The 24,223-nt window shown below is 40.9% G+C and overlaps 1 protein-coding gene across 1 annotated transcript in view; it reads right to left on the minus strand.

Annotated features, from left to right (window-relative positions):
- Nucleotides 1-24,223, minus strand: part of KCNK10 (potassium two pore domain channel subfamily K member 10) — a 67,679-nt gene that overhangs the window by 28,086 nt on the left and 15,370 nt on the right. The window contains exons 2-4 of the mRNA XM_064459989.1: nucleotides 15,009-15,337; nucleotides 3,098-3,215; nucleotides 311-471 (exon numbers count right to left, since the gene is read on the minus strand). Coding sequence (XP_064316059.1) covers nucleotides 311-471; nucleotides 3,098-3,215; nucleotides 15,009-15,337 — 608 coding nt within the window. The remainder of the gene's footprint in view (nucleotides 1-310; nucleotides 472-3,097; nucleotides 3,216-15,008; nucleotides 15,338-24,223) is intronic.

The raw sequence follows: 24,223 nt of genomic DNA on the forward strand, positions 1-24,223 counted from the left end.
GCTGTTTTACAACCAGTCCTTGTAAGGAACCTAGCTTAGGAGATACACTCCCCAGAGACAGCCTCAAGAAGGAAACTGAAAGCCTGATCTATAACCTCTGCATCACCATCTAGAGAAGTCCTTTTCTCTCCACCAACTACAGTTGCCCCTAAGGACATTAAGCATCATCTCAACTAGACATATAAATATTTAATGGTGCCCAACATGTAAATATTTAATGGTGCCCAACATGTAAAAAGGACTGCAGGTAATAGCAACACAATTAAAAGCAAGTTATACAGCACAAGCAGAAAACTGACAGTGAACTTACTCTGAAAACTTTTTCCACCCTTGCAATACCCTTCCCAAAGATGGTTCCAAGTTGGTCTCCAATCCCAGCCAGCAAGAAGCCAAACAGTGGAATCCCAAAGATGGCATACAAGATGCAGAAAACCTTGCCTCCAACAGTGCTTGGGGCAATGTTCCCATACCCTGAGGAGAAAAACAATTGTCAGACTCTCAGAACTTGGCTTTTTACATGCCTTTTTAGAAAACCTAATGAGTTTAAAAAACTGCTGTTCCTGCAGATATACCTTTGTTCCACAATGTAATTCCTATTTACAGACTTTCTATGGCATGAATTAATTTCCCAGGCAAGCTACTGCCTGTGATTCAGTTCTTCTTGTAGCCTCAGTAATCCATATTTTCTATAGATTCATGTCCTATCTAAAGTTGTGGTTTGATTAATTCATCTAGCTTGACTTATCATGGCACAAAAATCTCTCCATGCTGGCCTGGTGCCTGCACACTGCTGCTTCTCTTGGCCCGCACCATCCATGTGAATTTAACCTTAGGAAGCTACATAGGGCATTACAACTCCAGTAGCCATGATATTTCTGTTAAAATGTTAATGTTAAAGAGAAAAAAACAAGAACTGTGGCAGTAATATTTTCACCTTTTTATTTAAGATCAGGTATCTTTATTGAAATGTTGTAGAGATTTGTATTCTGACTAAACATAATTATTTGAATATTAAAATGATCAAACAATCACAAATCACTGATGAAATAAAGTGGAAACACAGAGCATCCAGAGAGATGGAGATCTAAGAGAGTATCTGCTTCAGCTACAGCAATTGCTCCTGGGCCTTGGGAATTAAGGCTGGGCTCCCAGGTCCTAATCGTTTTAGGTGTGTGACACTGGCACTGGCTACACCTCTCTGTCATGGGATGGTGAAAGGACTATGCTGACATACAACACTGCCTCTCCCCCAACCCACAGTCCTTTTCATGGCTACATCTGTGATCCCACATTTCTCCTAAAAGTCCAAGAAAATCCAGGCTCCACAGGCCAGTGGACTGAGGTTGATCAGGTAGTCTGCTGAGTCTCTGCTGAAGAGGAGCTCTAACAGGGCCCTGGTGGATAAAATAAAACCATTTTCATGCCCAGACACAATACATAGACTTTATGCAGCCTATAAAAATCTCATTCATGGAGAATTTAAAGTAAACATGGGCAAAAATCCAAGCTCTTTTCAATAAGTTATTTAAATAGCAGATGTCAATGGATATGCCTACATAAACTACACCTACATAGTGGCATTTATTTTAATGAGTAACTTAAAAGGTTGTCATTTGGGTCTATTGAGTAAACAAATATTAAGGGAGGGGTTTCTTATATTTGATTCAGAAATATTTTCTTTCTCGCCACCTGCTGGGTTTATGCTACCATTAAAAATACATGGTAGTGTGTATACAGAGGAACATAGGGAGGAGTACAAGTACACGCTATACAATATCGCTTTCACCCTCTCTCTGACAACAAAGAAAAGGCAAAGCCAAAAGCACAGACTCCACTGTTTGCCACAATCGCCACAGCAAGCCTTGTAACTGCCACAGGATATATTTTTGTTGTATTACCTGCATAAAGAACTTGCAGAATTCAGACAGATTCTCACACTTCAGTGGAGGGGTATGTGATTGTCAGATTATTTGTCTATACAGTCACCAGTGTGTGCATCACAGTTGTGATACGGAGCAGCACTTTATCCAATATGTAAATCAGAATAATACTCAAAGGCAATGCAAATAAAAAGCAACAATTTGCCAGTGATTTCCCAATAATCAGATCTCTTGGCCTCTAACCATGACAGCACTGAAATCAAGCTTAAAATTATAAAACCATTGTATAATTGTCAGCAGATTAACTTTATCATCAGTGTTATCAGTTTATAATTTTCTTCCTTCAGACTATCTTTTGAAATCCCAGCTGCTTGAACAATCTTCAAGAGAGGAATTGGCTCACAGAGGAGAGGATAAAAGCCTTAGTATTTCTAAGGCCAGCATTCAGAGATCAAGAGACTGAATATATTGGATACAATGTATACAGGGGACAGATGATGATGGCCTGAAAATGAACTTACTAAAATTACTGGTTCAAGAAAAGTAAATGGAGCATTTCAGTATACCCTTCATCGAATACAGAGAAATGTGTCAATATTTCAAGGCCATGACTTCTAGAATGGAAAAAAAAGTTGTTTTTTTTTACACAATGTACAATTCGTGGACTTCCTTCCAATTATTAGTATGAAAGTGAGGAAGGATTTTAAAAAGACTGTGATATTTATGTGAATACACTTCCAGTTACAAGGTGTAGGGTACGAGAAGAATTACTTACATCAAACTTCAGAGCATAAGCCAAAATTAATTGATGTACTTAGGAAGAAAATTACCCTTATGGGTAAATTAATCTATAATATTAAAATCCAAATTCCCAACAACCATAGCATAATTATTTCATTGGGCACTGGTTCTTGATATTTTTCATTAAAATTAAGACCACCTGCATCTACATCAAGAACAGGGTTATAAAGCCTTAGCTACCTCAGCGCTACTGGTTTTCAGTTCAGCATTTGTATTCTACCCTAACTGTGTAAACAGCTTCTGATATTTACCCAGCAGCTCAATGCCTTTGACACATACCAGAGGCATGCCTTCTGACAACTAAGAGAAATACAGTTCAACCACTTTATTTCTTTGTGATCTGCCTTCCTCAAATTTATTTCATTATCCAGGTTGCAGTGTGACTATGTATTTTAAAAGATAAATGATAAGCATACCGATTGTTGTGATGACTGTTCCAGCAAAGAAAAAGGCACTTCCGAGGTCCCAATGACTGCTGTTGTTAGACGAATTTCCTATGGGACTGACTCCTGCATTATCAGCATCAATAGCATGCTGCAAAGAAAGAGACAACAAATCACCCCTATGCATGCCTTACCATATCCTGTGCAAGTTGATATAGGCTCCAGGGGTAAATTTCTAGGACCATGGGAACACCTTAGATTTAAACTTTTTAATACCTGCTCAAAGTATAGTAGCATCCTCTGTACACAAGAGCTGAATATATGACTGAAGTAAGTAGGTATTAAGGAGGAAGGAAGACACAATGCATGGGCAAATGACAAAAGACACAAAGCAATTGAGAAGTAGAGGACTGACACCACAAAGAGATGCATAAACATCCTTCTTGTAGTGATAGCTGCCAAAAGAAAAACTCCCAATGGGAACAGCTGTTGTTAGAAGCAGCAAAAAGGGTGGTACATACAAATAATGTCTGTGAAGTCAACTGAAGCTAGTCAGCCAAGGATTTTAATTCCCAGAGAATTAATAATTCCTTAAGTTATTTATATTTTATGCTAACAAAAGAAAAAATAGGATAAAATAGAATCATAGAATCATAGAATCATTAAGGTTGGAAAAGACCTCTAGGATCATCAAGTCCAACCGTCAGCCCAACACTACCATGCTCCTAAACCATGCCCTGAAGTCTACATGTCTTTTAAATACCTCCAGGGATGCTGACTCCATCACCTCCCCGGGCAACCTATTCCAATGCCTGACCACTCTCTCAGTAAAGACATTTTTCCTATTATCCAAACTAACCCTCCCTTGACACAGCTTGAGGCTGTTGTAGAGAGCCAGACTACACAGACTAAACAACCCAGTACACTGAGGCGCTCCACATAAGACTTGCTTTCTAGACCCCTCATCAGCTTCATTGCCCTTCTTTGGACACACTCCAGCACCTCGATGTCTTTCTTGTACTGAAGGGCCCAAAACTGAACACAGTATTCAAGGTGCGGCCTCACCAGTGCCGAGTACAGGGGCACGATCACCTCCCTGCTCCTGCTGGCCACGCTATTCCTGATACAAGCCAGGGTGCCATTGGCCTTCTTGGTTGCTTGAGCACACTGCCGGCTCATGTTCAGCCACCTGTCAACCAACACCCACAGTTCCTTCTCTGCCACGTGGCTTTCCGGCCACTCTTCCCCAAGCCTGTAGCGTTGCATGGGGTTGTTGTGACCAAAGGGCAGGACCCAGCACTTGGCCTTGTTAAACCTCACAGAATTGGCCTCAGCCTATCGATCCAGCCTGTCCAGGTCCCCCTGTAGAGCCTTCCTACCCTCACGCAGATCAACACTCCCACCCAAATTGGTGTCATCTGCAAACTTACTGAGGGTGCACTTGATCCCCTCATCCAGATCATTGATAAAGATATTAAACAAAACTGTCCCCAACACTGAGCCCTGGGGAACCCTGCTTGTGACTGGCTGCCAACTGGATCTAGCTCCATTCACCACCATTCTTTGGGCCCACCCATCAGCCAGTTTTTTACCCAGCGAAGAGTACACCCATCCAAGCCATGAGCAGCCAGCTTCTCTAGGAGAATGCTGTGGGAAATGGTGTCAAAGGCTTTACTGAAGTCTAGGCAGACAACATCCACAGCCTTTCCCTCATCCACCGGGTGGGTCACCTTATCATAGAAGGAGATCAGGTTGGTCAGGCAGGACCTGCCTTCCATAAACCCATCCTGACTGGGCTTGATCACCTGGTTGTCCTGTACGTGCCCTGGAATGGCACTCAAGATGATCTGCTCCATAACCTTCCCCAGTCCTGAGGCCAGGCTGACAGGCCTGTAGTTATACACATATACATATATACATATATGTAAATATATCCCATTTGAAATGAACAAATAGGCTAGCTATGAAAACATGATGAAACAACTTTGTGATCAGCTCGGACTTCACAGTTATCACACCGGACATAATCGCTTGTCCACAAATACAGCACAGTACAGAGACTCCCAGCTAGTGCTTGAATGAACTAAATCCAGAGCAGAAGCTGAGGTAGCTATACTGCTTCCAGGTCACTGTCTTATGACTGACACAGCGCTGAATCAAACCAGACAGACATGTCAGCCTGCTGAATGTTTGCTTGGGAAGTTCTAAAAATGCACTATATTGTATCATGGGGACATACACATTTGCCTTTCATGGCAGCCTCACAGTCCAAAGGAAGATAGAGCTAAATACATCAGCCTCTGTGATGGCTTTGGCTGGGGTAGAGTTAATTTTCCTCACAGCAGCTAGCATGGGGCTATGTTTTGGATTTGTGCTGAAAACAGTGTTGATAATACAGGGATATTTTAGTTACTGCTGAGCAGCGCTGACACAGAGTCAAGACCCTTTCTGCTTCTCACCCCACCCCACCAGTGAGTGGGCTGGGGGTGCACAAGGAGTTGGGAGGGGACACAGCCGGGACAGCTGACCCCAACTGACCAAAGGGATATTCCATACCATGTGACGTCACATTCACCATATAAAGCTGGGGGAAGAAGAAGGAAGGGGGGACGCTCGGAGTTACGGTGTTTGTCTTCCCAAGTAACCGTTATGCGTGATGGAGCCCTGCTTTCCTGGAGATGGATGAACACCTGCCTGCCCATGGGAAGGAGTGAATGAATTCTTTGTTGTGCTTTGCTTGTGTGCGTGGCTTTTGCTTTCCCTGTTAAACTGTCTTTACCTCAACCCATGAGTTTTCTCACTTTTACTCTTCTGATTCTCTCCCCCATCCTACTGTGAGGGAGTAAGTAAGTGGCTGTGTGGTGCTGAGTTGCTGACTGGGCTTAAACCACAACAGTGTCCAAAGCACAGAAATAAATCTCTCATCAGCATCTGGCATATTCAGCTGATTTGCTCTAAGTTCACTTCTGAGATGCTGTTTGGTACATACTCTCTAGTTGCTTGCAGATCTCATGAAATGTGTTGCCTGTCATAGAGAAATTCAGACCTCACTCTAGAACAGCAGCTAAAATGACTGCCTTTCAAAGTAACCCTCTCCTTCCCAAATGTTCTCAGCTGAGATTAATTTCCATAAAAGCAATGCAAAGGAACCAAGCTTCTCTCTTTCTGCCTCGTACCGTTTCCAGGTCTTTGCCTTTCTCCCATTCTGTTCCAACCTCGCTTCATGTTGCTGTTATCACACTACTCATGCTACTGCCAGATCTTTCCCTTCTCTCTCACTCTGATATTTGCTCCTCCTCCTAAATGTTGCCACCAGCTGTTAGCTTTGGTTATTTCAGTGAACTTGTTGCTGGGCTCAACAGGAATGGCAAAGTGCTGTCTCTTGCATCCTCTTTCTTTTATTTTTTTCAGCACAGAATTCCCACCTATCAATACAAAGTTCTTTTGACTTTTCGTATTCCATTTCTTTAACCACTTCTCTTTTCCCTCTGACCTATGATCTATGAATTGTCACTGTGATTTTATTTCACCTTTTTCTCTACAGTCCATGTGCAAAGCAAGGTTAACCATTCTATTTTACCATTGCCCCACTTCACATCTGTTCATGTCAATATTTCTCTCCTGATCTTCTGTATAACCTTATATTATCTTCTGCTTTTAGCACTGACTTTTAAATACAACCATTTAACACCTCTTCTATCCTTAGCTTACATGATACACTTTTCTCATCATTCACCTCTTCACTCTGATGGCTCATTTATTGCATTTTTTCTTTTCTTCCCCTTCCATTTTGCACGTTTCCGCACTCATTTTTTGCCTATATTTCTAATTGACTTTATCATCACAAACGTTCCTCTACCACATTTTTTTCCTTGGGGTGGTTTCAGCTGATCTGCTCCCCAGTTTTTAGCTATTCATCACATTGCCCCACAAAAAGGGAAAGGAGTGGGAGAAGAGGTGCATGGGCAAGACCACAGGCCAGGTATATCTAAAGAGATCAGTAAGGGCCAGCCTTTTTTAACAGTAGAGCTGCTACATGCCAGGCCAAGCTGCTGGTGAAATTACAGCATGAGCAAGCTCCAGACTGAACTGGTTGCATTTCACATGGGCAGAAAGCCAGGTTCCTCAGCACCTGTCCATACCTCAAGAAACAGGGATAGGGAGAAAGGAAGTGCTTAGGACCAAACCCTTTGAAAGGGCTTCTGCACCAGTTGCTGGCATATTGCAGGTGGTGTGAAAGTGGAGACTGTTTGTTTGTTTACCCAGAAGAGCGTAAATCAGCATAACAGACAGGTTGCCTGTTTAAATAGGCCATGACACACTGTCAGCTACCCTGGCATGTTACTTCTGCCAAGGAATGCCACTTGCCTTCCCCTTGAGTGTGTGAATGTCAGCAAGCTAATTACAACACTTTAATCACATTTGAGTTTACACAGTTTAGCAAGTCTATTAGGGCCAAGCACTAAACCCTGAAGTGAGGGAGCATCCCATTGCCTTAGGTAGCCTTGAGCTTCTCAGGCTCCCTTCTCATCCAAAACAAATTAATTTTTTCCTTTAAAGTTTGACTGACATAATTCATTTATAAATATCCAACTATCCCAATGCTATCTCTTAATACATAGTATTTTGCATGCAGCAGTGGAGGACAGAAAGGGAGCAGTAAGAATAGAGCAGCCCTGCAGTTTAGCAGCACTTAAATATGTGATTTCAGGTCATACAAAAAGTAAAAGATGCCTTACTACCACCACCACAAGCCCACCTCCGCAGAAGTATCCTGCTAGACAAAGACTGACACAAAACTCAAACAAGGACACTATCACTGGCAAGACTTGCCCAGTTGTGCTGGTTCGGGCTAGGATAGGGTTAATTTTCCTCACAGCAGCTAGCATGGGGCTATGTTTTGGATTTGTGCTGAAAACAGTGTTGATAATACAGGGATATTTTAGTTACTGCTGAGCAGCGCTGACACAGAATCAAGACCCTTTCTGCTTCTCACCCCACCCCACCAGTGAGTGGGCTGGGGGTGCACAAGGAGTTGGGAGGGGACACAGCCGGGACAGCTGACCCCAACTGTGAGGGGAGTGAGTGAGTGGCTGGGTAGTGCTTGGCTGCCAGCTGGAGTTAAACTGTGACACCAGTTCACACAGAAATTGAGATTTTACAAGTTTCCCATCTGTGAAGGTTCAGGTAGGCTTTGCAGCATGACCTGAAGAGCTGCATCCTCACATTATGTTGGAGTAGGGAAAGAACCAATTTCCAGAGCACTAACCACGGTTGGCAAACCTTTCATATTTAAGACATTCTAAACTAGTAGTTTCAGGAATTTTTATAGTTGAAGTATCTTGAAAAGTAACAAGTCATCAAAGTATCCATAGCTGGTTCACACTTCCTTCCTTCCCTGATCCCTTCTTCCTTCTCAAGAGGACTTACATGCACAGTGCACAACATTTTTTCAATATTTTTCATGAATTCAGAAAACACTCTTCTTTACCGAATACTTATTAATCTATGGTAATTTATCTTTTGAAATGCCACACATTCAGGGAAGGCAATAACTTGAAATACTTCAAAGGGCTAAAATTGTTTTTCTTGCTGTTCAAGTAATGGATGTGTCCTAAAGCCAATAGGCAGATAGGAGTGAGGGAAATGACAAAAGTACCGAAGTAAATCCACGTACTCAATGCTATTTAAAAAAAATATATATTTCAATCACAATTTTCAGTTTGGTTCCCTATCATTGTATAGATATGTATTTCACTCTCGGGCCCTTTGGTATCAGCTCACTACAGTCACTCTGTAACCAAAACGCATGGCCTGGTGAAACTGCATGGGACTGAAGGCAAACCCCACAGTGAAAGCCCAGCATATGTGGTGATACTGGGATGACTGAATCCTCTGTTCTCAAAGAGAGTACAATCCAGACTCCATCTCAGTCTGGAATAGGTTTTATCAGTTCCACCTGTTGATATTCAGGCAGCAATATTTAAAGGCTATGAGGCACGGGCCCACCCTGGGCTGCCTTGCTGTTAACATATAGGACTCAAAGTCCAAAGAAAGGCATAGTGAACACTAACTTGTCTCACCAGGTGTCAAGAGTTTCCCTCCACAATATACGATCAAAATAGTATCTCTTCTTCATGGATTAAATCAATTATATTCTCCTTATATGAAACAGAAACTACTGGGGTTTTACCATCTCAATCCCTGCCCCAGTGATGCTGTACAGGTGTTGGGCTCCAGCTCCCCGCAGCCCTGCCCTGCATAGCCACAGGCTCTGCCAAGCTGGGACCTGCCCCATGGGCTGATGTCCCAGCCCAGCCTCAGCCTGTCCCCAGGGAGGTCCCTGATAGTCAGGGTTGGAGGATGTCCCCGGCTGCCCCTGGCCAGCCATGCTCCCTGGCTGGCAGCAGTGGGGTCCACAGCTGCCAGCTCCTTGGCCCCTGGGGTGCAGGTGGTTCTCACTGTGCCTGGATACTCACATATCTGATCCTCCTTGGTGTGTTAGTGAGTACACGCCAGCCTTCACTAATGTATTAGGTATCTTTATCACTAATTAAGACAACTAAATCAAGAAAAATTCTAGTCATGCCCAAAGGCAACAAGATAGCTGGGAGCTAGTGCAGCTGATGAGGAGACAGGAACCAAACAGACTGTTTCTGGTTTCTCTGGGAAGAAAGGCTTTTATCGGGTTCACTTGTTCAGTTTCTTTAATTTCTCCAGTAAGATCCTAAGCATGAAGAAGATAAATCTTTTCCAAGGACAAGCATAATACCCTTCTTGAGTACTGAGCCACTCAAAGGATGGTACCCTATGTGTAACCAAGGATAGGAATTTGGTAAGAAAAGAAAAAAAAACTTGTCTTTTTTCTGGTTCCATTAATCCCTCTCCACAGATCATGCTAATCCAATAATTATTATCTCCCACTACAATTCTTTTCCAAGCAGATTCCTATCAAGCATACAAAAAGTTGTTTCAATTGCCTTTCATGCTCTGATGTTTCTCTGTTATGATTATTAGGATGCTTCTCATTAGCAAGCAGCTTTTAAAGACTAATTCCTTAATAACTTTTCCCTGTACTCCCTGCCTCTTGACTTATTCTCACCACCCCTCACACAATGATTAAGGTATCCTCATTATAAATTCCCATTTATGCACTTTTCCACAACAGCATTTTCGAAGGCCAGCAGATTTTCTTCAGGTATAATCAAAAGTAATAAGCTTTGAAAGCCCATCCCTTAAATATTTCTGCCTATCCATAAAGGTCTTTAGGTGGCAATCAGCCAGACAGTAATCTACCGACACTTACAGTGATTTGATTGTCTTGCATGCACTATGTCTGAGGGCAGACTTACAGCATTCAACAAGGGACATGCACAGAGATCTAAGTCCAAAGGGCTTAGCTCCCTGCAAACTTCTTAGCCAAGTTCTGGAAGCAATGTAGCTACAGGACAGCTTTGACTTCTGCAGCATCCTAGGCTCAGCCTGTCTCCTATACAGCTGGAGTATCTCTGGACTGAAGTTACAAGCTAGGGTGCCTGCACCATCTTAGACAGGACCCAAGAGATATGAGTTCTTTCTTCATATGCTTTTAGGGGGAATAAGGTAAAACATAGATCAGGGGCAGAAAAGAAGTTGGGACATATAGAAGACAACCTCCAGAAGCACAGGCAGAAGGTTCAATAATCAGATATTTACCATTATTTTTCTTCACAGTTCAAATAGTCTTTTCCTGTCTTCAGCAACCAGCAAGTCTTCCCCACAGTTAACTCAAAATACATTTTCTCCCTGCTCCACCTAGAGCTTTGTTCTAGCACATGAAAGCAATCCAAGTTCTCTTCATTTTACAAGGAAACACCCTGAAAAGACAAACTGGCTTATGACACTAGTGAACCCGTCAAGCAGTTGAAAACTGAAACATCTTTAGAGGATGTTCCCTTTCTTGCTTACCTTCAGGGCAAAAGTAGCTCAGAACACTAATCAAAAGTGCCTATACAAAATATGAACTCTTACTAACATAATGAGCCAGTAAAGTCTGACTAGCTTATTTCCAGCCTTGTTTCCTTTTCAGCTTACAGGCTAAGTCTAATGAGTTGCTGTAGTCATTAGTGGACATTGATAATATGAATTAGTTCCCAGGTGGGTGGGGTTTTTTTAATGCTATAATCACCCACAGTCCTAAATTAAACCCTAAAGGAAAAGGAAGAAGAAAGCAGCCCGCCAATAACCTAAGTAACTTCTTACAGTAGCAAGCCACTCTATCTTATGTCATTGTGCAGGGCTCATTATGAAAGCAGGGCTCATTACAAAAGTTTTTACTCATACATGGTGCACAGGCTACATATAAAAAGAATACAAATACCCTTACCAGGTCCATATGAATTATGTTGCCAAAACACATTGATAGTCTTCCTGCCTGCCTCTCTTAATGGTAGATAACGTTTGATCTTTCTGAGATGCATAAACTCCCCATTATATACTCTGTGTGTTATTACAAAGGTAAGATGACTTCTTTTTGACCCCAGCTACTACTAAGCTTATGCCATGACATATAAGAACAAAAAAAAATGTTTTGTAATATGTTAGGAGGTGTAACTACCAATGTTACTTTTCTTTTCAACTGTATGTCCAGTCACTTGAGTCCTGCTGCCTTCTGCTATTTGTACAACACAGCTTAATGTACTTGAAGCACAATGAAACTTGAAGTTTCATTGTCTTTTATCATATTCTAGATTTCACTTCTCTCTAACTCTTAAAAATTGGAACTGTTGAGATAGAGCACACTATTTTGTAATTTTCTTATTCTGGTATTCACCATTGTGTCAAGTCATAGATCACATAAGGCATTAAATAATGAACTTGCTTCACTGCAACAAATGTCTTCAGAAGCAAAAATTGAGTTTAAAAATGTACAGGTAAGAACTTCCACTTCAGGTGACTTTGGACAATACCAACTGCACTGTGAAATACTTGCTATTGTTAAGAAAAAATTATCTGCCATTGTGTTAGTATTAGACAGACCTGAACCAAAACCCAAGAGATAAATACAAATTTAAAATACTTTGAATCTTCCTAGGGATTTGCACTGCTTTCATCACTATATTATTTCTGAAGTCTGTGAATGAACTTCACAGTCTGGACTCAGCAATTCACTTTGTGCTACCAGTGCTAATATTTGTGACGGGTTATTGGAGATCAAGTTGAGAAGGATGTCTCATCCACACTACATTTTAACAGCTGCCTCATACAGTGCCATACATCTTCCTTATAGGTTTTCCAAAGGATAACCCTTTGAAAGATTGAAATTTAGGCAAAAGGGATAAATTTTTCCATCATTAGCCTTGTTAGGATCATGACACTCCTTTCCTCTTCTTAAAAGATTGTTCCAGAGCCACCCCCCACAGTTAAAGGATACAAGCCAGTTCTAAGGTCTCTCTTTTTTTATTTTTTCCATATTCTCCAAGGCACAGAGGTGAATCAACACAGTCATTCTGGAGAGCATGGTCTGTGTTCATCTAAAGGCTTTCAGGTAGTCAAATAACATTAATTATAAATAGCTCCCTTAGTGGTAGGCAGGTGCTGACTGCACACAGCACAGCAGCCAGGACCCATGGAGGTTGCCACGTCAGTCTGAAATCACAGTTGTAAAGGCAGATGCAGCATTTGGTGCAATGCAGAAATGCATTGTGCCAGCCAGGAAGATGTCACTTTTGAGATCATTGACATGAAAGTATGAAAGCACAACATTAACCCCCTGACATTATCTTCAAGCAACGGTTCACTGTTCTTCTGTGCAAGTCAGTTACAATCAGAGTTTTCTGTATCAGCATACCCAACTACATCCCTGGAAAGTTTCACCCCCAGACGTACAGAAGAATCCAAAGGGACTTGCTCTCTATTGACAAATCTGTTTCAATATTTCACATTGCTTGTCCTTAAGACATTCACATGCTAAGATGCCAAACCCGTTTAATTTACCTTTGCAAAATTATTTCCAGTTACACAGCGTAATGCCTGGGCATACTGAAATCTCAGGAGATAATAAGGTTTGTCCAGAAGATCTGTCTTCTAATGACACAGTATGCTTGTTTTTTATTTTAATGTCACCACGTTTGATGTGCAAGAAGGAAAAATATTGTGTAATACGAAGACTTAAAGCTGGTACCTTGCTTAGGTTAGACTATAGGGACTATTTAGAAATCTTTGTACTGCAGTCAGTATGCAGGAATTTACCATCCTCTTGAGGTGCTTTGCTTGTTGCACCTATTACATGTTCTGCTTTCTGCTAGAAAAAAAAGAATTTTGCATATATTTTAATAGTGACATTCCCATCAAGGGAATACAAACTTTTTGTTTTCAGTATTTAAAAAAAATCCTTTAATGAGTCAGCACACATTATACCTAAGGAGTTGAGGGAAAAATAGATCTCTGCAACACTACCATGAGAAACACATTTGAACCAATATCCCTGAAGAGAATTCACCCTGCCAACCAAACATGTTCACCTGTCTTTTGCAGACAGACGAAGGATGTGATCCAAGTCAGCCCTGATCCAAAAGCTGTATAGTCACATCAGCACAACACCGCTTCCCGCTGAAGCAGGTTTGGCTTCTTAGCTACAGTACCAGGCTGCCCAAAGGTACAGGCACACAGCTTCTGACTCAGAACTGACCTGTCTTCTGTGAACAGAGAGCACAAGCAGGGAGACCCCACATCTATCTGCAAAGAAAGAGAAAGAATTTGTTTTCCTTAGGAGAAGCAGAAGATCGTTGCTGTCTACATGTGTGGGCAGGGGAGAGAAATCAGTTTAGCAATCGGACGTTGTCTGTAGAAGACCAGCTACAAGGAAACTGAACAAGTTTAGGCTGAAAAGCAGGAAAATGCTTTTTCCATCCCAGCAATGAGATATTGGAACAGCTTCTTAAAAAGAAATACTAAACTTATAAATTTGATTCACTTACAGAAAGGTTGTATAACACAGTTGGGTGGAAGGACACAGAATCCAGGAGACAGCTCTGTGTTCTTTCAAACAGCCTGAAATCACAACGGAGCCCTGGTGCAACAGCCCACAGGGAAATACATTGTGCTCTTGGAAGGCTCAGACACAAATTCAGGTCTGAAATATGAGGCTGAAGTTCAACTTTGGAATATATTCCTTAGGTATCTCACATTTCTTATCTAATCTCTATTTTCTCCAGGCTAACTGATAGGTTTATACGTGGGATCCTAGAAGATACTCTACTGAAGTCTTGTAAGACCCATAATACTTTTCTTGTCTAGAGTTTTCATCATTTCAAGATAACTCTATTCTTGATAGATCTTTCTTGCATGTTAATCCATTTTCCACTTATCCCTACATACTTGATATTTATTTCATTAAAATTGATTATAAAGCTTTCCATACTAGACCAGACTACAAATTCTGTAGCTATTAAATGCCAATTATTTTGTGTTTTTAATTGTACACTTCATCATCATTCATTTACCTCAAATTTGCAATAGTAAACCTGTAAATTAGGGTACTAGTAAGTTCTGAATTCTTGGCTGAATATTTATTTCAAAACTCCCATCTGTCATTTTCTGTTTGCTCTCCTGGTTTAATTTTGGAGGAAGGATTAAGAACTTAATATCATTTGAAAATTTAGAGAATATGGGCAAAAGTCTTGCAAATCTGTCACCTCTCACATAAATTTCTTCCAGATATTAAGTTCTGATTTTCTTTGCACACATTTTTCATTATTCTAGCAAATACATTTGATCTCTATTTACAATGTTTTGGAGACAAAGTTTCTCTTTCACAGACTTTAACTGTGAAAGCCTGCCCTTCACACTGCCCATTGCTAGGGCTCTGTGAACAATTTTGTCCCCTATCAACTCAGCTGATCAATGAACCACCAAGCTGTTTATCCTAACTCCCAAGAATTACTGTCTTCTTCACATGGCCTACCTGAATCAGCGTCTCCAGCTCCAGCTGGGTTACACAAACATGCTCCCGAAGAAAGTCAGCCTTCTCGAGTGCGATTGTGTTCTTCTGCCTGCTTTCGAAGGGCTGCTCCAGGGCACGGAAGACAAGTCCTCCTGTCACCAGGTAAACTACCACCACAACAAAGATGGCCACCACTGTTTTCCACTTCATGACTGTCTGCAGGCCTTGAGAAGGGGCTTCCATGGTAGCAACGACAGTGGCTCGAGAGGAAACGGAGAGTCGTGGAGCTGAGTAATGCCCGTTAGTTTTGGGCTCGGGTTCACAAGCTGGAACTGGTGAGGGAACAGCCACTAAAACACAAAGTTAAAAAATCTTATTCAAAATCAAATCCCTAAGGCTATGACCTTGATCTTCATACACAACTTTCCTAAATACTATTTTCAAGACTCTCACATAAACCATGTTATTCATATAGATGTGACTCTCTTCATCTGGAAGACTCCAAGTGTGTTTTGCCCATCCATACACAAGCCACCTCAAGGGTTTGCTTCACCTGTTACCTCTAGAACTGGATGGGCCAGTTGCATACGCAAAAGTTTCAGAAGGGTGCAGAAAACCATTTATCCAATAAGAACATGAAGATTTTTACTAGTTAGGATATAAATTACAGAAGGTGGTGTTTGGTGAGGGACCCTGGCAGTGATTTATGTCCTTAAATTATAATACTAATACTATTAATAGTGCTAGGAAACTGAACTGTTAACGATCGGTGATCACTACCTGGCCTGGTATTGACAGAAACAGAAAATGTTTTGCAAACCACCAACATAAGCAGGCCCATGTTATTTACACAGTTTCATAAAACCACCACTTCCAAAAATGTTCTTAAAGCCTGGAAGACTCACAAATTTTAGCATAATCGTTCTTCAGCCAAAGCATAGTAGATATCTGAGGTCAAAGTCGCCCACACGCCAAGCACAACAATGGATGTCCCAGCTTGGGCCTGAGACACTGCATAGCCCCCATGACCTTAGCAGTACCTCAGTGCTAATCAGCCCTGGCTTCCAGCCAGACTTTTTAGCCTGACCACTGTGTCAAGCTACCAAGGCATCCAAATCAAAGCTGGCTCTCCTCCAAATCATCCAGGTGTCTCAGCATCATACTTCCCCGCCCTCTGCTGCTAGTGTTAGCAATGGCAGGATGACGCCAGGTTCCTCAGCATCCACTGCTATGATGATACCACATGCAGGCTTTAAAGATGCTGGATTCATTTTAAACGAAATCCCTGCTGCAATCTTACCACGGTGCAGCTGTCACTGGCCTGTAATTTCTTTGAAACTGTATTGATTTATTTCATATCAGACCTAAATCAGATTACAGTTAAAATACAGTCAGTTTAGTTGCATTCTCTGCACTTATTGCCAAAGTGTCTTTGCTGTTTTGCTAGGAAATTAAAGCAGAAGGATTTACCACCTCTGATCAGAGTGTCACCATAAACTGATTCTATACAATTTGAACATACAATGTGATTACTCCTTGACTTTGAAGCGGGCTACAACTCTTCCCCGATAGAAACTGTTTTATGACACTGAGTAATTTAAGAACTCAGCTGTTTACTATAGTCACGTCTTCCTAGAAGCAATACATCTCGAAGAACTGCATTGAGGATAGAGCTTCCAGCTTACTTGCTAACCAATAAACTACAGATATCTATAGTTGCTTTACACTTAGAGTTAATATTTCTTTTCATATGTGACTTGGAGGCTCCAGATACTAAATAGATTAGAAAGGATCCAAGATCAGAGGAAAAGCTTCTGTAGCTGATCCCCTTGGTGTGTATCTCAGTTTTGCAACACCCTGTGGCACAGCTACTCAGTTTGACCATCAGAAATTCATTATGGTTCCCAACACTTATCAGCCAGGATGGAGTGACATCAAACTTAAAAGGACACTTTCTCTTACCTCCACATATATTTCACATAAGTTCTAAGAACCTGAAGTGACAACAGGGAGAAGAGTGACAGTATTAGAAGTCAGTCACATTTTTTGTAAAACAGAACAATTATCCCATTCTTTAAATCTCCTGAAAGGATTATTGTAATAGATACAGTGAGCTTCAGCAGGAAATATTAGAAAAGTATTCAGAAGAAACATAAAATGGAGAGGTTGTGTGAAGCAATTAGAACTTCCCTTCCTCCGTAGGCAAATATGTTAAATCTGATGCACAACATCTCCGTACTGAACTAAATAAATTTGAGTATTCCCAAAAGTGTCTCAGCTGATGTAAATCAGCATAACATAACTTCTGTGGATTCCATGGAATTCAATCAATTTACATCAGTTAGAGATCATAACTACCGTGTATATTGTGAATCAACACAAGATCTACAACCCTCAGGGCTGATTTTTCACACTTGAGATTACTCAGCAAAACAGTCTCAGGATCTGAGGCTCATATGGTAAGAAGAGAGCAGAACCCATATGACAGAAACAACATGCTACTATTTTTTGAAACAGCTATCCACCTTACCATGACTGGCATAGTCCCGTGTAGGATGGACGAGCCATTCAGTGGAAAGAGATGCCTGACTTATGATATCCCACAAATTATAAGTCAAGAGGAAGGAAGTTAAGAGCTGGTAGAGTTAAAACAGCTTTTGTGAGTTTTCTTTTCCTCTCTGCTAGTATAAATGTTGTTCCTTATTCAAATCATATTTCTGGCAAAGAGTTAATAACAGCTTAACAGTAAAATCATGGCCTGTTTGATTCTGTCTTCAAAGGAAAATGTGTTGTACTGATTTAAGAGCAAGACGGGAAGTTCAGGGTAGGGAACATAATACGTTCTTATAAATATTTTGTCACTCAAACAGCACAATGGATTACTGTGCTCTGCTTGCTTATATCTGAAATAAAAGATAACTTTTTTCTTAAGAAGAACTGTGTTAAAGTCTTTCATTTTCCGCTATTAGTAATAGCTACCCTAAGTGTTTGTAGAAATGTTGATCCTAAAGTATTTTATATGATATAAATTAATACACAGGAAAACTCTACTAAAGCACCTAGTTGAGCAACTGATGTATAACAGAGACAGCCTTTTTATAAAGCTGATGCAGAAGGCACAACTGCAGTCAATACCGCAGAGGTGTTTCAGGGTAGATTTTTAGCAGCAGTTAGGTATTGGAAAACCAGTGTAGATACTCCATCTAGCAGCTATCTCACTCTTCATGACAAGAGAGTAGGGTTAGGGACTTGAGCACATGGTAAGAAGTCAGAAGTCCCGATTTCTACTTGGAACTCTGCCTCCATAAACCTGTGCTCTCAGAAAAGTGCTACCATTCCCTTTAAACGATGGTTTCACCCATTAGAACAAGATAAAATAGTGCTTACTTTTCTAACATGAGAGTCCTGTAAGAATCCATGTCTGTAAAATTTTTGAACAAACATATGAACATAAAAGCTATATAAACTTCCAGAAGTTGTAACAAGTAGTTTTACTAAAATCAAAAGATGGACTACATGGCAATTCAGTGATGTGCTGTGGTATACAAATAGTTTAAGAAAATGAAGGACTACATAAATTATTGGATTTGTAGAGTTAGTTTAGACTATAGTTTAGGACAAACGTAGAACAAAAGAGAAGAGAATATGTTTACAATAAATGCAGAATAATCCCTGCTTTATTTATCCATGTTTTTTCAAAACAGGCTGCTGTCAGAACAGGCTTTTCCCAGAACAGAGTCTCTTCTATGTGTCTTTGTTAAATCATATCAAAGAAGACTTAATCTGCCTCACTGAAAGCGATGATGAATCTCCATTCACATGCACGCACTAAATTAGCAGACAGGTAGCCTCAAAGGAACACACCAGTTTCGACCAGGCCTTACCCCAGTAAGCAGATGACAGTGGGGAAAGAAAGGTGAGATCCTGTTTGTTTGGATAAGCTTCAAAATAAAGCAAATGAACATATTGATGTTACAAGTCAAATTAAAATGTTAGGATCTGTACAGTTGTTCACCTCCAAGAGTACCGTACTTGTTGCACTTGATATACGGATGAGCAGTATAGCCAGACCTCCTGTTGATATGTGAGCAGCTTAAATACCTGAGATTTCTGCTAATATTGATGAGAATTAAGGAATCAAAACTCAATCACTGACCATCACAAAGACTGGGGCAAAGCTTAACCCAACTTAAGCAGTTGGCAGTTGGACTAGGTGACCATTGTAGGTTCCTTTCAACTGAAATATTCTCTTCTAAAGCAAAATGCTGTAATGCAAAACATTGGAGCTATTGAAACAATGCACCATAAGACATTGTTTCAGGGTAAAAATTGTCTTTCATTACTGCAGGTACGCTTTGCTTTAGGAGCCTGATATTTCTAAGAACAGGTTAGACTAATTTCTGCCAGAAATGTTTAGGTATAGTTGGCCCTGCTTTACAGCAGCAGGCTGAGGTGGATAACCTGTTATGACCTGTGAAAATAGTTCTAATTTAAAGGGAAAATCTCTAGACAGAGAGGTTCAAAATACAGCCACTTCAGACGGACAGATTCGAATAAGAGCCAAAATGCTGAGAGGATGTTCAACTGGCTTTTGGCTATGAAAACACTAAGCATGACTTTCCCACTCTGACCTATGCTCTGACAACTATGTTACTCAATATGCCAAGAACATAGGAGTTACCAAAGAAACCTGGTTTTAAAGGAGACATTCTCAACTGGTTTAAACCAAATACATTTTTTTTTAAATTAACATACCCTCCTTTGTGGTATTGCTGTCACAATTTTTATCTGTGAAAAAATATAAGTCAGGTTTAACAGAATGTCTTATTTAGTACTTTATTTTCTTCCATTTTCCTGTGTTACATGAGTACATGTACATTTTAATGAGAGTGTAATAGAGTATACTTGACACATCTGATGCTTTCACAGGATTCAGCACAGAATTTGATTGAGGCCATATATACTTATGCATTCATAAACCCAGCAGTTGGCATTAAGTTTAATACATGAGTTAGTCAAAAATGAAACTGGGCATTTCATCTCTCATTTTAATGGGTCTATCCAAGGAAGACAACAAAGCATTTTCAGCTCAAGTAAAAAGGTTCTTTGATGTACATCTGAAGATAAGTACCAATATATTTCCCCAAAATCCTCATAATATGATGGGAGATTTTTTTAAAGAAAGGAAATTATGCTTTCTTCAAACATTTACATAGTCAAGCACTGAAAATTTCCCATGGAGTCTTCCTTATCTTTGTCTTAAAACTAGAAGTTTACTTCGGATTATAAAGAAATCTTATCATGCAGTCCAGTTCCACTGAGAAAATTCATGAGCAAATCATTCTCCCTACAGCTTTCACAAGATCTTACACTGGTTTATCAGCACTTGTACATCCTTCCTGTAGCACTACTTAATAAACCAGCATTCCCTCCTGAAGTAATTTAGACATACGGGATTTTGTCAAGTGTATGAAGTTGCAGAACAGAGACCTGGAGCACAAAGGCTCAGAAATGCCTTTGGGGTGCCAGCCAAGCCTACTACAGCTTCCTGGAACCAGCCAATAAAAGTAGGTGGATCTACCTTCTCTAAAATGGATCATAAAGGACTGGGGGATGAAGAGACTTCACTGGCCATTCGCGTCCTAGCAGGAGCCTCATTTATTTCATTTTCACTGGTCAGAGTATTCTAGTTGTTTGGGTTCCCGCCTAACCCTCTTCTGAAATGGCCACACGCTAAAGTTAGCATCAAAATGTTTCTTGATTGAACAGTGTGGAAAAGCAGGAAGATGAGCAGTCCACCAGTGGACTCTGGCTCTGGCTCATCTCCAAACAGAGGTTCCTGGGGGATATGGGTACCTAGCATTTGCTTCCAATCTCACAACCTTCCCACAGACTCCCCAAAATTATTTCAGCTACTGGCTGCTTGGGTCAAGATAGCAGGGCTGTGCCTGGAAGCCAGAGCAAGGATATGAGGTATATTAGAGGAAGAGCTGAAGCAATCAGTGTATTAAGCTATCAACCATAGGAACTTCTCATATATATGTCACAAACAGAAGCAGCACACAGGTTTAAGGATGAAGGGAATTTGTACATCCAACAGGAGGCGGGTGGATGCTATATGCATGACGGAAGTAATGAAACGTGGAAGTTTCTGTCCATGTGTAACCAAAAAATCATTAAGCCATTAAAATTTTGTGTTATGAGGACATGGCTAATAATTTCCACCACCTGCTTTGCTTGCTTTTCCAGCCCCCTCTCCACCCCCATTCTTCCTCTCTGTCTGTTGTGGTTTTTTAACAGCTTTTGTGAAGTAGAGAGCATCCATTTAACCAACACAATGAATGCTGGATTTTTACACACTGGGCACTCAAAAATCTGATGCTGGTTTAGAAAGTCTGGCTTTTAGAGCAAAAATCCCAGTAGACAATGATTGTGTCTGCCTTTGTGTTTGTGCAGCATCTTTGCATGATGTGGGCTAATTAACAGGTAACATTCCAGCTGTGATCAAAAAATGGGAGACAAAATCCTGCCTGCAGGCTATGATTACATATGGGGCAGAACACTAGTATCCCTGTGGCTGTTGTTCTGGACTGAGGCATAATAATAAGCGCTGCTGTCTGGGGACCACAGGATCCATAGAGCCATGGATCAAGAAAACTGCTCTCAGCGCTGACACGTTTTGCACCGGTTTGGCCCTGGTCCCTCTGCATATCCCCAAGGTATTCAACCACACGACTTGAGCAGTGAAAGTCATTGAGAGCCTGCCACACAAGGTGAATCTCACCCTACTGTTTGTACAGCATTTTGCTGCAAACTGCCATTGAAGTGAGAAGCATTACTATTAAATTTACTGTTCATGAAAACAAAGCTTGAAGTATCGTTTGTTTGGAAAATGCACAGAGTGCCTCCGAGTATATGGCTTTTCACTGCAGCAGTACCCCACTGGTTAAATCTAACATTGTTTTCCCTGAAGTGGATTCTCTAATGCAGTATTAGTGCTGCTGACTTCAGCAACATCTCAGCAATCTGCTGCAAATGCAGTCGTCAGTGGCAAGGCATTCAACAAAGTACAGAGAGACAGGTAAAGGCAGAAAGGTCAACATACATTAAACCAAAAAGATTGAATGTGCTGTTAGAAAGAAAGTAGTACTGATTGCTCCCAATTGCTCCTTTCCCAGAGTGGGGTGGGGAGAAGGGAGGAATATGTTAGGTTACAAAACTGCATACGGAATAAAGTCACCATTTGCTTCCTATTAGAGGATAATGCTAGAGAAACAGAGTAAAAGTTCATATATTAGTTCTCTCTGTTGGTGGGGAGAGAAATGTCAGTAATATGTACCAGAGGGAATTATGTCTAACCATTGCTTTGCCATCCCTGGCAGCAGCTTTGGAGAAAATGTCATATAAAAAAGCTTCTGCAATTTTTTTATCATTTGTCATATATTCCCAGCTAGTGCTCAAAATTATGATTCTCTGTAAGTTTCAAAAAAAAAACCTACATAATTCTGCTTCATCAGTTACACTTGAAACATACTAATTAATAGCTCTTGGAATACCCAACTGCTTAGTTGATTTGGAATGCAGTTTTTATGAGAAAACAAAAAAAACCACCACTGTTTTATAATGTGGTTTTCATTCTTCTTCACCAAAAAACTGTAGTATAGGCAAAAATAAAAAAACTTAAACAGCCTAAAATGGAACATGGTAGAAATTAAGAAGTCACTGTGGTGTGAGTTAAGGTCTCTCTTTCTGTAGAGAGAGCTTCCCAACTACAAGAGTCTTCCCAGAGTGGTGATGCTGGTGCACAGGAGATCAGAACTAAGGAGAACTTAAGCCTCTTTGTTCCTGGAGAGCTTCTTTGGTGGCAGACAAGAAACTTAGCTATGCAGTAAGTCATCAGAATGAATCTTGCCTTCCAATGAAGGCCACTGTCGCTCTTATTTGGTAGCAGTTTCTCCCAGGGGACAAATCTTGTGGGAATCTTCTCCAATTTCCACTGCCCGTACTACCAGAGTGTCACTGCTTTAGTTGTGCATCAGGTGCCTGACTGAAACCAAGTACCTGCCTACCTTGTCTCCATAACAGTGTATTGGTTTTTGGTGGCAAGTGTTGGTAGTGGGTGGCTACAGTGGTGGTCTCTGTGGGAGAAGGCCAGGGGCTGCCCCATCCCAGACACAGCCAGTTCCTGCTGACTGGAACAAACCCACCGCAGAACACAGCTGAGCCCAGCAGTGAAGCTGACAGCAGCTCTGAGAAAACGTAGTTAAGAAAGGGGAAAATGTCGTACAGGCAGTGAGGAATGAGGAATGACAGTTGGGCTTGATGATTTTAGAGGTCTTTTCCAACCTTAATGATTCTATGAGTCTCTGAATTTTCCCCAAGTCGAGTCTGGTTTGCCCATTATGGTAGTTACTAAGTGATCCCCCTGTCTTTATCTCGACCCACAAACATTTGAGACTTATTTTCTCCCCCTCTCCTGTTGAGGAGGAGGAGTGAGGGAGCAGTTGGGTGGGCATCTGGCAGCCAGCCAAGGTCAACCCACCACAGACTGTTTGCACAGGGGCAATAAAGGTGAGTACACAACTCAGACTGTTCAGCGCTGGTTTTCCTCTGAGTCTCAGCAGTCATGGGGTACATATGGATTTTGGCAAAAAAGTCACCAGTCCATTACAATTATGCCCTAAGAATATCGATGTATAGATCAGGACTTAAACTACAGTGATGAACATGAGTTAGCTACAGAGAGATCAAGCAGCCTTCCAACAATAATGTCTTTTTCTCATTCTCTACTGGAGCTGGGTCAACATGGAACAAAAACATTTGTCTTGTTGAGTGGATTTGATTTTTTCACTTTTTATCATCTTTCATTCTCATTTTTCCTTCACACACATAAGCATTTTATTTCACTCATTTTCTATACACATTTAAGAAAATGGATGCTAGCTGCATACGTTTTCACATAAAGCTAAATGTCAAATTCATTAAATATTTCATGCTGGCAGGAAGTGCATATACTCTTAACCAATTCAGGAAAAGTATCAATACAATGTGATATCTCTGACTGACAATTTTTAAAAATATAAGAAAATCACAATCTGCTTGCAGCTGTTAAATAGCTAGAAACTGGGTTCTGGGTAAACTTGACTAGCTGGATTACTTATTAATCTAGTTGTGATTAGTTTAACAAGTGTGCAAAAGGTTAAAAAGTCTATGCAGTTACCATCCCCCCGAGCTAT

The sequence above is a fragment of the Phalacrocorax carbo genome, chromosome 9, assembly GCF_963921805.1.
Source record: "Phalacrocorax carbo chromosome 9, bPhaCar2.1, whole genome shotgun sequence".
NCBI classification, from domain to species: domain Eukaryota; kingdom Metazoa; phylum Chordata; class Aves; order Suliformes; family Phalacrocoracidae; genus Phalacrocorax; species Phalacrocorax carbo.